General features: G+C 36.5%; 1 protein-coding gene across 5 annotated transcripts in view; it reads left to right on the top strand.

Moving 5' to 3' along the window:
- cdk16 (cyclin dependent kinase 16) overlaps window positions 1-13,758 on the top strand; it is an 84,090-nt gene that overhangs the window by 25,687 nt on the left and 44,645 nt on the right. For 3 of the 5 annotated variants that reach the window (XR_012384089.1, XM_001335539.9, XM_021478368.3), the window contains exons 3-5: window positions 2,922-3,086; window positions 10,860-10,993; window positions 11,345-11,470. Coding sequence is in view for 4 of the 5 variants with exons in the window: in XM_001335539.9 (XP_001335575.1) it covers window positions 2,922-3,086; window positions 10,860-10,993; window positions 11,345-11,470 (425 nt within the window). In the remaining variant the exon portion in view is untranslated. The remainder of the gene's footprint in view (window positions 1-2,921; window positions 3,087-10,859; window positions 10,994-11,344; window positions 11,471-13,758) is intronic. The other 2 variants (XM_068223099.2, XM_021478369.3) reach the window with 1 other exon arrangement.

The raw sequence follows: 13,758 nt of genomic DNA, 5'->3' as shown, positions 1-13,758 counted from the left end.
TGTTCAAGAGAATAAACTTTTTTTTGAACAAATGAAATATTTGAGTAAATGGTGAAAGAGTATTTATTTTTGGGAGCAATATATCCCTTCAACGGGGCCTATTTTGATGTGATGTTGACTTTAAATCTTCTGATCCTCCCATAGAATATTAAAATGAACTAGAAAGATCAAGTTTTTTTGGTTTTAGGATTCAACGCAATCTTTTCATCAAACACAGGATGTGTCTTCAGCCATTCGTCATTGAATGCTTAAATACATTCACCTCTGCCTTCCTTCGTGTTGACTGTGAGAGAGATCCGTGTATGCATACATTAAAGCATTGCATTAAAACATCGAAATGAGTTTTAAAGCCAATCTGTCCGTCGTTTGGCTGGCTATGGCTCTGCGTGTGTTGAGCTAAGCTACTGTCTCCTGCCTGCTGTTACCCCCTCTGACCAATCAGCATGCGTCTTCCAGCATGGCTTGCCATTTCAAACTAACTGCGCACTGACAGTCCTGCTCATCTCAACAGTTTCAATGAAACAGCTTCAGTTTCTCCATAACCGTCTCACCCAAGCTGATAATACAGTTGAAGTCAGAATTATTAGCCCCCCTGTACATTTTTTCCCCCAAAGTTTGTTTAACGGAAAGATTTAAACACATCTCTAAGCTTAATAGTTTTAGTAGCTAATTTCTACTAGCTGATATCTTTTTTCTTTGCCATGTTGATAGTACATAATATTCTACAGGATATTTTTCAAGACACTAGTATTCAGCTTAAAGTGACATTTAAGGCTGATTTATACTTCTGCATCAAGCGCATGCGTATGTTCCAGTGCAGCCTTTCCGTGGCTGATGCTGACACTGAAGGCTGATCAGCATCAACGCTTCCCATTCACTTTTAATGGGTGACGTTAGGCGTTGCTGAACTGCATTGTGGATCCGTTGGTGCTGGTTCAGAGGCATTGCTTGCTGCAGAAGGTGGGAGTTTCTCAACTTTTCAAGCGCCAACGGAACCGTCAGCCAATCAGATTGCTTTTTGCAAATACACCAGCTCAGACAGTAGCTGATTGCGAATCAATTTAATTGGCTGATATGACGATCGCGTCAGCGCCAACTTCAGAAACACCCTCTGTCAAGCGTTGACGCTAAAGTGTGAATCGGGCTTTATACTTCTGCATCCAGTGATCGACATGATTAACGGTGCCTGCCTTGCACGTAGTCGTGCATTTATAAATCTGTGCGCTCTTTGTGTTGCTCTACAATAACACTTCCGAAACACTAGCTGGTTTTTATGTTCCTTTGTGTCGATATACTTTGCGGGTGTTTTATTTTTTCTAAATGCTATCTTAATGTACAAGTAGCTAAAACTCGCAACAACTTTAATCATAAGGTAAACACAAAGCTAAAGTTACCTACTGGTGCTCCTTTACCAGACTCCATATTTGTAAACAATCTTTCTATTATGCTTGTGGCTCTCAGCACTGCCACTACCAAGCTGACCAATCAGAGAGCTTGCTCTATGTGCTGTTGTGACGTGTAGTTACATTTTTTGAGAGGTTAGCGTCAGCGTCAGCTACGGCGAGGGCTATGTGACCACTTGAAGGCTGTGTTGGAGAATTTGCCTTGACTACACATCGCAATGACGCGTAACACAAGCTCTGGGATTGGTCTGCTTGGTAGCTGTGATCAGTGTGGGCAGGACCGAGAGCCGCATGAACCCGTTGAAGTGAGTGTTTACAAGTGTCGAGTCTCGTACAGGAGCTCCAGATGGAAACCACCTCTGAATTTCCCTCTGAATTCCTCCGAGTTTAAGCTACATGTAGCGTTCAGAAAAAACAAAACACCCATGAAGAAACTCGACACAGTGAAACATAAACTACTGCTAGTTAGCGTTTCAAAAGAGTTATTGAAGTGCAACACAAACAGCATGCAGAAGTATAAATTCACGAGTATGCGCAAGGCAGGCATCGTTTGTCACGCCGATCACTTGACGCAGAAGTATAAATCAGCCTTTAAAGGGTTAACTAGGTTAATTAGGGTAATTAGGCAAGTCTGTTGACAATCGATAAAAACATAGCTTAAAGGGGCTAATTATATTGACCTTAAAATGGTGTTAAAAAAATTTTAAAAACTGCTTTTATTCTAGCCAAAATAAAACAAGTAAGACTTTCTCCAGAAGAAAAAATATTATCAGACATACTGTGAAAATGTCCTGAATCTGTTAAACACCATTTGGGAAATATTAAGAGGGCTAATATATTTGACTTCAACTATATATATCTACATGTTATATTCTGATTACCATATGCAAATACATCATCCTGTTGACTCTGCAAATCCATCTCTTTCTGTCGGAGTGTGTTTTGGCATTTCTCCAAAGCCTGCACAAATGTGAAATGCATTCGGCTTTCGTATGCTGATGAATCGATGCCCTTGTGTGTCGTTCTAATCGTGCAGAGCATCATTAGAAACAATTACCAGCAGCGGGAAAATGAATTTATCAGTGTCGTTGCTTAACAATTGTGGCCCTCGTCTACTAACACTGAAGATGTTCCTTGCAAATCAGTCCTCTTTTCTTTTTTTAAAATAACATTTCATTTTTTTGAAAATAAAACCGTTTTGGAAAAATGAATGCATGCTCTAAAAAAATTTGACTTTTCTGTTTTTAATTTGATATTTCCTCTTTTTTTTCCTCCCCCTCTTCTCATCCTGTGACCTTTCTCCCATCCTTCTTTCCTGTTAATCACAAACACTTACCATTTCACCCATATCACTCGTTCCTTAATTATTTCCATTCACCTCTATTTCTTTCCCTACCCATAATGCATCATTCCATTATGTGTCCTGCCACATTTACATCCTCCTCCGCCCTTCCCCCTCCTTTCTCCTCCGTCTTCATATCCTCTGTGTGTCGTCCTCCTCCCCTCTCCTCCTCCCAGAGGCCATGCCAGTTGGCGGCAGTGGTGGTCTGCGGGGTTCAGTGAGAGGTTCGGGGGGCTCCTTCAGCATGCACTCCCTCCTGCAGTCCTACAGCAGCGCCCTGCGCAGACCACGCAGCCTGGGCCGCAGTCTCAGCTCCTATCTCAACCACACAACGCGCCTCGGTACATTCACACTCACACATGCGCATGCAAACACAGGACGACAGTGTGATGTGTGTGTGTGTGTGAGGGTCCACAGTAGGGATGGGAATCGTAAGGAATTTGAACGGTTATTGGATCTGTTTATGAAACCACTTTTCTTAAAGGAACACTTCACTTTTTTTTTTTTTTTTTTAAGCTTGTTTTATGACTTCTATAGAGTCAAACAGTTGAGTCTTACTATTTTTTTAAAATTAATATCAGTCAAACTGTGTGTCTGATAGGAGCACTTTTAATTTAGCTTAGCAGAGATCATTAAATTGAACTTTTTCAAATGAAGGGCCAAAAACCAAATATCATTAAGAGCCAAAAACCACATGTCATTAAGAGCCATGGGCCAAAGATAAATATTAAATAAATATAATAAAAAGAAAAATAAATATACATTATTTTACAATAAAGCTGGCAATGGGTACTTTCCTAATCCATTCTATATTATTTATAAATAATAATAATTCTATATAATAATTATATATAACTATATATATATTATAACTATATAATATATATATATAATTATGTATAATAATATATATAATAATTATATAACGCTTTTCTGAACACTCAAAGTGCTTTACACATTGGGGGGAATCTCCTCATCCACCACCAGTGTGCTTTATCCACCTGGATGACTCGACGGCAGCCACATTGGACCCGCCCACACACCAGCTGATTGGTGGAGAGGAGACAGCGTGATGAAGCCAATTATGATATGGGGTGGGTTAGGAGGCCATAATAGACAGAGGCCAGTGGGGAGATTTGACTAGTATGCCGGGGTTTAACCCCTACTCTTTTTCAAAGGAAATCCTGGGATTTTTAATGACCACAGAGAGATGGGACCTCGGTTTAACGTCTCATCCGAAAGACGGCGCTCACTGAGCAGTAGAGGCCCCATCAATATACTGGGGCGTAAGGACCCACACAGACCGCAGGTGAGACCCCTGCTGGTCTCACGAACACCACTTCCAGCAGCAACCTAGCTCTCCCTTATGGTCTTCCATCCCAAATAAATAGAAAGCATTACTTTGAATCGTATAAACTAATAATTTTTTAAAATAAACTTATTTTTTTTTAGCAACTAAAACATAATCACATTTATAAAAGTGAAGTTTAATGCTGAATCTGCCTTTTTTTGATTCACCAAAAAGTACATTATCTGTCAGGTGACAGTATATATTTATAATAGTATAATTTAGACTAAATCTGATTAATTTAAACCATTTAAACTCAAGCATTTCATTTCAGTTCACTTTTTTTGTAGCTTAACAACAAAACAAACAAATAAAAGGTTATAGTAAATTTGAAATGACAGTCCCTAAACCATCCCCATCAAATCAAATGTTACTATGGGTGGCATCTCTGGATTAGACCATTAGGGATGTGTAAAATAATTGCGCTTGCTTAAGCCGTGGTATGACAGTAAGGTTTCTTGAGAGTATAGTTTCTAGCCATAATGCCATATCTTTTTTTTGTCAGTCTTATTGGGCAATGTAACTACATTTATGTTTAAGCAAGATGCTAATGGTCCAATCTGATTCAATGATCTATGCTAAGCTAAGCTGAAAGTGTTCCTTTCTTAAATGGCTTACTTCCATCCTAAATAGTATGTTAAAAAGAGTTTGCAAGCCGAGTAGTATGTCTAAATTCATAGTATTCGAAAAACGGTAAACAAGAAGTACTTGGATGACCTATTACTTTCGGCGAGATTTTGAAGTGCACATCCAATGGATGCTACGCTATTCCATGATGCAATTGTAGATAATTCATGAATGGGAATGAAGTGACACAACTAATGGATGTAGTACGTACGAGTTCCCTTCATACTGCTCACATCATACTATATAGAGTGTACTTTTTTAACGGTCGTCCAGTAAATTCTAATTCAAATGTTGAACGTACTCGAGTAGTAGCCGATTTCGGTGGCTGCTCAGGAGATTGCTTGAATGGATTAAAAATGCTAAAACTCAACTATTTAACTCTAGAAGAGTTGTAATATGAGCAAAAAGAAAAGAGGTTTGTTCTTTTTAAAGGCCTGTTGTTCATTTTAGCTAGACAGCAATGGCATAGCAGCTTATCTGTGTACTTCTACTAATGTGTTTGCACAGACAAGATTACAAGAAACAGTTTGATTGAATGACACCCCAATTAAAATAGTTACATAATATAATGGTTATATTTCTAGAAGAAGTTTAAATAGGATTAAAGGGATAGTTCATCCAAAACTAAAAATTCAGTTAATCTTGACTTTTTTGTTCTGTTGAGTTCAATAGAAAATATTCTGAAGAATGTTGGAAACCTGTAACCATTGACTTCCACACTCAAAAAAAAAAAAAAAAAAAACAATTACTGCTGCTCATCTAAACTACCTGTTTAAAATGAGTTGAAACAGCACAGTTCTTGTAATTTCTTTGGCCAATTTATTTGTTTTATGTGCAGAAAATTGAACAACATTATGAGAAGGAAATGTTGACAATACAATTAATCTTAGGTGTTAGATAATAGAAAGACTTGCTAGAGTTAAATCTTCACTTTAGTTTGAAGATTTAAAAGACATTCATGTAATGCTTTGAATTTTGAGATTACTACCTTGCAGAAGCACCCATGCCTTGGGTGTTGGCTGCTTAATTAGCAAATTTTCAGTTTGTTGCTTTGCTCAGTGAGCAATAACTGTCCTAAAATTAGTTCTGAGAGTAGTCTCAATCAAAGTTATATGAAGCTCATGACATAAGCTTAAAAATGGCTCTTTTAGTTTATTTAGGATAACTTCAAATATGAGACTTTGAAATGTATAACACATTATAGTCATACATGATATTATCAGACCTTCGAGCTTTAGTTAAATACAAATGCTAATGTATTTAAATTTGTATTTGATAAAATCATGTTGCACCAACTCAATTGCTTTTAATTGTGCAAATATATATATATTTTTTGTTGGTGCTAAAAAAAATTATTTGATGGAAATCCTGCACACAGTTAAATTGAGTTCATCCAATGAGTTATTTTTTGAGTGCATAGTATTTTTTCTTATTATGGAATTCAGTGGTTCGACAGTGTATCTTCTTTTGTGCTCAACAGGAAAACAAAAAACAAAACTCAAACTGGTTTGGAACAAGTGAAGGGTGGGTAATATGATGGCAGAATTGTCATTTTTAGGTAAACTGTCCCTTTAACAGAAATAAATATCAACAAATTTTCTGCAGAAAATTAAAGCAATATTAAAAAATTTAAGTTATTGGTTCCCAGATCTACTCCACAGCTTAGACTCTTATATAATGCTACATGGATGCAAACACTTGTATAGTGGTTCTCAATTGGTAGGTTGCGACTCAAGGAATATGCTGCTAAATGGAAAGTTTGCTTTAATTAATATAAATCCTGGTGTGATTGCTCTGTCAGGGTGCAACAAACATACGTTTGTAGTTCTGCTATTATATGAGAGAGTATCTTTGAAAGGACGCAATGCTTTAGCATACCTGTTTTGTCCAATCAATAGCTATGATTTAATAGCATTTTTGATATGCGCAAAAAAAAAAAACGGTTGATTGAAACACCAAGATGTGCAAAAATTTAAAAAATGCGTTTAACTGAGTAGGATAAACTTTTTATTCCATAAAAAAAGACCTGCATAAACTTTGATGGAAACACTTTTACTGAGCAAATTCCAGTATGCACATTAAAAAAGTCATGTGATTTTTTTTTATAAGAGAACATGTGATGATAAAAACGTGTGTGCATGGACAAACCAGCAGGCTCTGCACACTGTAAAAAAATCTGAAAAAACACCTAAAATGACTTAACCATCTTAGTATTAGTGTTATTATATTATTAATGACCTCCAGAGAGAGGGCATCTGTGCTCCACGTCTTATGCCTTCAAACACCACCGCCTGTTCAATGCATGTCAGGATTGCCTTCTGAGGCGCAAGTCATTTATTAAATGAAGAAAAGATTCATGCAGCTTCTTCTTCTGCAGTAAATTTCGTTTTTACTATTAATATTTGACTGATAATCAGGAAGTGACTATTTTGTTCACTGGATGGAAACAATGTTTTTTATGCGATAATCCAGTTTTGTGCATAAAGTTAATTCACATTTTTTGATGGAAACATAGCAGTCGTGGGTTCTCAAGTGATAAAAATATGCGCATACTTGCACATACTAGAGGAATGTTTAGCCTAGCACACATGAAAAAGCAATTTTTCTTTATTTTCCATCATCTATAGTTTAAATTTTTAAAAATGGCGGTATGAATGTTAAACACACAAGGAGTAAATGTATATAACTTTCTCTTTGCTCCAAAAATAAATAAACTTATATACTAAGATATGGGGTGCACAGTGGCGCAGTGGGTAGCACAATCGCCTCATAGCAAGAAGGTCGCTGGTTCAAGCCCTGGCTGGGTCAGCTGGCATTTCTGTGTGGAGTTTCCATGTTCTCCCCATGTTCGTGTGGATTTTCTCCGGGTGCTCCGGTTTCCCCCACAAGTCTAAAAACATCTGGTACAAGTGAATTGGGTAGGCTAAATTGTCCGTAGTGTATGTGTGTGAATGAGAGTGTATGGATGTTTCCCAGTTGATGGGTTGCAGCCGTAAGGGCATCCGCTGTGTAAAACATATGCTGGATAAGTTGGCGGTTCATTCTGCTGTGGCGACCTCTGATAATAAAGGGATTAAGCTGAAAAGAAAATGAATGAATGAATGCTAAGACGTTTCAACAATTATGATACTAAGAACTGAGTTAATCCTAACCCAAATTCAAGAGATTCTAACATAGACAAGTTGCTTTATGTCTAATAATCAGTCAAAATATATTGCACCTAATTCAATGCATTTCAAGCACTTGAAAACGCTGATGTGCAAGTAGGCATGGGACGATAACTGTTTTCAAGGTATACCATGGTTTAAAAAACGTTTTTAGTATCAACAGTATCTTCAGCAGAAAAAATATCCAAGATGTTGTTTTAAATTGTATTTAAATCTGTGTTTTTTATGGTGGCCGAGAGAGCTTAATTCAATTAACCTTGATTTGTATAGCGCTTTTACAATGTAGATTGTGTCTAAACAGCTTTACATAGAAGATCATAGTAAATTAAAACAGTTTCAGTTCAGTTTTCAGAGTTCAGTTCAGTTTAGCCCAGTTCAGTGTGGTTTAATAATCACTACTGAGATTCCAAACACTGAAGAGCAAATCCATCGATGCGCAGCTCTACAGATCCTGTACCATGCAAGCCGGTGGTGACAGCGTTGAGGAAAAAAACTTCACCAATTGGCGAAAGTGAAGAATTAAGAAACCTAAAGAGAAACCAGGCTCAGTTGGGCAAAACCATTTCTCCTATGGCCAAACGTCTTGTGCAGAGCTGCAGTCTAGGTGCCGGAGACTGGAAGCTGGACCTTAGCGAAGATTCGTCTGTCCCTGGAGCGTCACAGAAATCAGTCACATGCTCTCCACTTCTCCAAGACCACCACAGTTTATAAACGAGATGCAGAAACCTGCGTGGAGTACATTCATGTATCATAGCGCTAAGTGATACCGCTTTACTAAAATTATATGTCTCTAGTTTTGGATTGGGAGAGTGTGTTAATGCGTTGCAATTTAAGAAAACACATGCAAGTACAAAAATTACCTGCAAATTAAGAAACAATCTTCATCAGTTTGACAGCACACGTGTTCCAAATTCTCACAACACAAATAACTAAAGAAACGCGCTGCAATTATTAAATGCGCTGCATACTGTTAAAACAACGTTTCTCATTTAATCATCAGTTTATTTAGGCTAATAATTTACAAAAGACAATGGAATCGTGTAATCAGGATATTAAAATAAACAAAACAAAAATAAAATCAGTTTTAAAAGACCACCAACAACTTCACTGAGCAACACTCATGCCACACTTAACACGTGCATATCTCAGCAGGGTCCATCATGTTTTTGGGACCCCTTTCTTATTTTGCATGCATTTTTTATAATTGCTTGTGTTTTTTAAAATTGCAGCGTGTTAAGCTCTTTCGGCCACCGTAGGTTTTAGACCTAATGAAGACAGCAGAAGTGAATGATTCATTTGAATTGTTTAGCCTGACATGTTTACTGCTTCAGAAAATATTCGAAAGGTTTCTCAAAACAAAATACATTGTGTTCAAAGGGGAAAAAGTTTTAGTTTTTTACCCAGACATTTAAAAAGAATATATTTTAGAGCAGCAATCACAATACCGTCAAACCATGATATTTTTATCCAAGGTTATCATACCGCCAGAATCTTACACCGGCCCATGCCTATGTGCAAATGCGGTAAACAGCTACAGTGCAAGATTGGTGAATTAATTGAGATCTTTTGCACGTTTAGATAAATATCAATTGAGTATCGATAATGTATCGTGGGCGGAAATATCACAATATATCCATAGTTTATTTACGAGAAAAACAAACAGTTGTTTTTGTTATAAAATCATTAAAACAAGCATAATGCTCATGATGAGGGTCATAGGTTTATAAGACAATTCATTATACGGCACAAAAAGTGTGTTTATGTACCATCGCTAGGCCCACACAGAATCTGCATGCGCAGAATTCCGCAGATTTTTAGCCCATCGTTGATTGTTTATTTACTTGTAAATGTGTGTGAATTTATATTTATTCAGTTTTTAAATTAATTTCAGTAATATTATTAACAAATATAAAAATGTTCTTATAATTTATTAACAATAGAGTTTGTAAAGTAGTATTTTCTGTCTTTTAGTAGAGATATTTTATAGAAGACCTTCTTTGTTTACCAAATAAAGTAGATCTCATTGCACTTGCATTTTAAACATTAAATAAAAGTTTAAAATGTAGTAGTTTTTATTTAATCAATTAAGTTTATAGTCATGATTCTCCCAACATCATTCCGCATAAATTCGCAGATTTTTAACAAAATTCTCAGCAGAAATGCCAAAAAATGTCCGCAGATTAGGTCTGGCCCTAGCCATCGCCTACAAAGCATGAATCAAATTAAGCACAGAAATTACAACCTAAAGAATGTGACACATTTTCCAGTATAGCAGGTTGCGATTTAATAATTTAATTTAAAATTAAGTTTTAGGGCTTTTTTAATGCTTTTTTTTTGCTGCTGATATTTCATATTTGGTTTTGCATTGCCTCTTAATGGCTAATGTAAAATCTGAGTCCTGAAGCAAAACCAGTTGAGAACCACTGTGCTGTTACACACAGATAGCCAGGCTGAGAGTGTGTGTGTGTGTGTGTGTGTGTGTGTGTGTGTGTGTGTGTGTGTGTGTGTGTGTGTGTGTGTGTGTGTGTGTGTGTGTGTGTGTGTGTGTGTGTGTGTGTGTGTGTGTGTGTGTGTGTGTGTGTGTGTGTGTGTATGTGTGTGTGGAAAGGAGCGAGGGGGTGGGAGGTTGTGTTATGGTTTAATAGGGGGGATGGGATGGGGAGTGAATAAATGAGAGTGCAAGATAATGACTTCTATTTTTTTTCCTTTTGTGTGGGTATGAGACGGATCTCCTTTCAGAGCAGCTAAGTAGTTCCTCAGCAGAGCAGTAGTGTGGTATGAATCTCCGAGCCATATAAACGCTTTATAAAAGTGTTGCAGACTCACAAGATAATACATCAGCATCACTTTGATGATTTAAATTAGAATTGTTATATTTAATTTAGTCAACATTAGCAGCATCATTAGAATAGTAATGTCAGCATAGCATGCCAATGTTTTTGTGTGTGTGTGGTTGTTGTCTCTAAATGCAGAAATCGTCCATGAGGATGTAAAAATGGGTTCAGACGGAGAGAGCGATCAGGCTTCGGCCACGTCCTCCGATGAGGTGCACAGTCCCGTCCGAGTTCGTCTGAGAAACAACCCCGGTCGCAAAATTTCCACAGAGGTATGTTCAGGGTTCTGATGTGACACTATTTTTAGAGCTGTGAATAATACATGATGTGTTCGGGTTATAAAAACATGTCGTTTTTCGTAGCTTACCTTTGTTTTTGTTTTGCTTGCTTGGATTAAAGCGTGTACCACATAATAGCCATTAGCTTTTTTTCATGCTATTGAAGTTACATCAGTTGTGCGTGACTAATGGTGCATTGTGGGTACTGAAAATGCTCCACGGCATGGTACCCATCAGTTAGATGACTAGCCTGCGGGCCAGATGGGTTATTACTCCTATGGAGTGTAACGAAAGCTTTAGGCCTTAACTAATAATGGTCCCCCCACTCTCCTGCTTTACTCTCAGGACATAAACAAGCGTCTTTCTCTGCCTGCCGATATCAGGCTTCCTGATGGCTACCTGGAGAAATTCAGCCTCAACAGCCCTCTGTTTGACAAACCGCTCAGCCGGAGATTACGCCGAGTATCGCTGGTAATGTCTCTCTGTTGGTTTTCCTTTTTATTTTCCACATCATTCTTGCTCTCTGTAAACTTCCTGTACAGTTTCGATTTTTTTTTCATTATTGTTTTGCTCCAATTCTATTTGTTGTGAGGTTGTGCGGCTTATACGTGTGGCCTATTTGTAGTATCAGTTAATAAATCATCATATTTTTTATATGAAACATCAACTTCTGACTTCCACTTTTAGCCTCATGCCCTCTATCCACAATTGTTTTTTTTTTGCTATATCGATCATTTGCCATCTCTCGCTCTCTCTGTTTCTCACCCTCTCTCAGTAAATTCAATAATTGCTTTATTGGCATGACAAAGGTATTGCCAAAGCATTTATAAAGTCTACATTGTAAATAACTTACATACATAATAAAAAACAAATAACATAGTAAACAGTAAATAGTAGTATAGTATTAAAATATATAGTATAATAATAATAATTATAATTATAATTAAATAAAAATTCAAATAAATTAAATAAATCACAATAAACTGTACATTTAACAATCAACATTTCTGGATAAAACAGTAGTAATTAATAATAATCAGTATATTTGCGAACAAAAAAATAAAAAATGTGAATAAACTACTCGCTTTATTAATTTAATGGAAAAGAGCCTTATTGGCATCTTATGTCAAGTATTGCACACATCTCTACATTCAATCAGATGGTTTGCTCTCTCTCTCTCTCTCTCTTTCTCTCTCTCTCTTTCTCGATTTAATTCAGTCCAAAAGAGCCGTATTGGCATGACTTGTAACAGTATTGGGAAAGCACTGCAGATTGCATATACAATGATTGAAATATTAAAGAGATTATAAAATACATACACACACACACATGCACAGAACAGAACAGTTGAAATGTTGATAAATGCATGCTTGAGTACGAAAAAAAGGCTTATATGATTATTAAAAAGATAACTAAATTAAAAAAGTAGTTATTGAAATATTTTATAATAAAATAAAATGCAACACGCAACCGTACATTCATTCAGATGTTTGCTCTCCATTTTGTTCAACTAAATTCAGTCCAAAAGGGCTTTATTGGCATGAATTGTCAAGTATTGCCGAAGCATTGCAGATTACATAAACAATAAATAAAATCATAAAGTTGTTAAATAATACATAAATGCACAAGCACACACACCAAAGACTATAGAATACACAAGACATGTCAAGAAAAGTGTAACGTTCAATATGGCGAATGAAGCCCCGCCTACTAATACAGGAGCCAATCAGCCATTTATGTAGACTGACGTTTCTCCAGGGAGAAGCTCGGACCACATGTGTCCTTTTACAATGGTTTGTGTGGTCAATAAACACTGGAATCTCAGTGAATACTTGCTTTACAGACATTATATATATATATATATATATATATATATATATATATATATATATATATATATATATATATATATATATATATATATATGTATATATATATATGTGTGTGTGTGTATATATATATATATATATATATGTATGTGTGTATATGTGTGTGTGTGTGTGTATATATATATATATATATATATATATATATATTTACATAATGCTTAAAATCTCTACTTCTAAAAAACCAACTACAGCTGAAAACAAAAGGTTTTTAGTTTTGTAATCTGTATGAAACGAATGTGAGGTACAGTCCATCCTATCAAGCACACATCACATGGCAGCAACTACTCAAACACCCACAAACTTGTAAACAAAAAGTCGCTGTCATTTCTAAAAGAGATTCGACATCAAAGCTAAGTTGTGAATTACTTTAGAAGAGCAGCACGATCAGACGATCTTTATCCAGACGATGATAATGTGTTGAATGGCCATAAAAGAGGTTGGTGCCGTGATCTTGTTCCTTTCGAGTGCGCATGTGCATTAGCTCGGGCAACCTTAAAATTGCAGATTTTTGTTTGATTTGAATGTTTTAGAAATGAAACTGTTATGAGGCAGTTCTTGTTTAATTTTATTGATGATTTCAAATATGTAATGTAATCGTAAGCTTAGCAAGTAAGTATTCTCATTCAGACAGAATGCCTGAGCATACTGCCTGAGTAGCATTTAAAGATTAAATGACTTGTCGGCGCTATAGCCTAGTGGTTAGCGCGCCGACATATGGTGCAGTATTACATCAGGGCGTCCCGAGTTCAAATCCTGGTTCAAGGACATTTCCCTACCCTACCCCTTTTCTCTCTCTCTCTCTCTCTCTCTCTCTCTCTCTCTCTCTCTCCCCAACTTCGCTTTCTGTCTAAATACTTTTCTATCTAATAA

This window comes from Danio rerio, chromosome 8 (genome assembly GCF_049306965.1).
Source record: "Danio rerio strain Tuebingen ecotype United States chromosome 8, GRCz12tu, whole genome shotgun sequence".
In the NCBI taxonomy this organism is placed as follows: Eukaryota; Metazoa; Chordata; class Actinopteri; order Cypriniformes; family Danionidae; genus Danio; species Danio rerio.
This window is presented reverse-complemented; position numbering and strand designations above follow the sequence as displayed.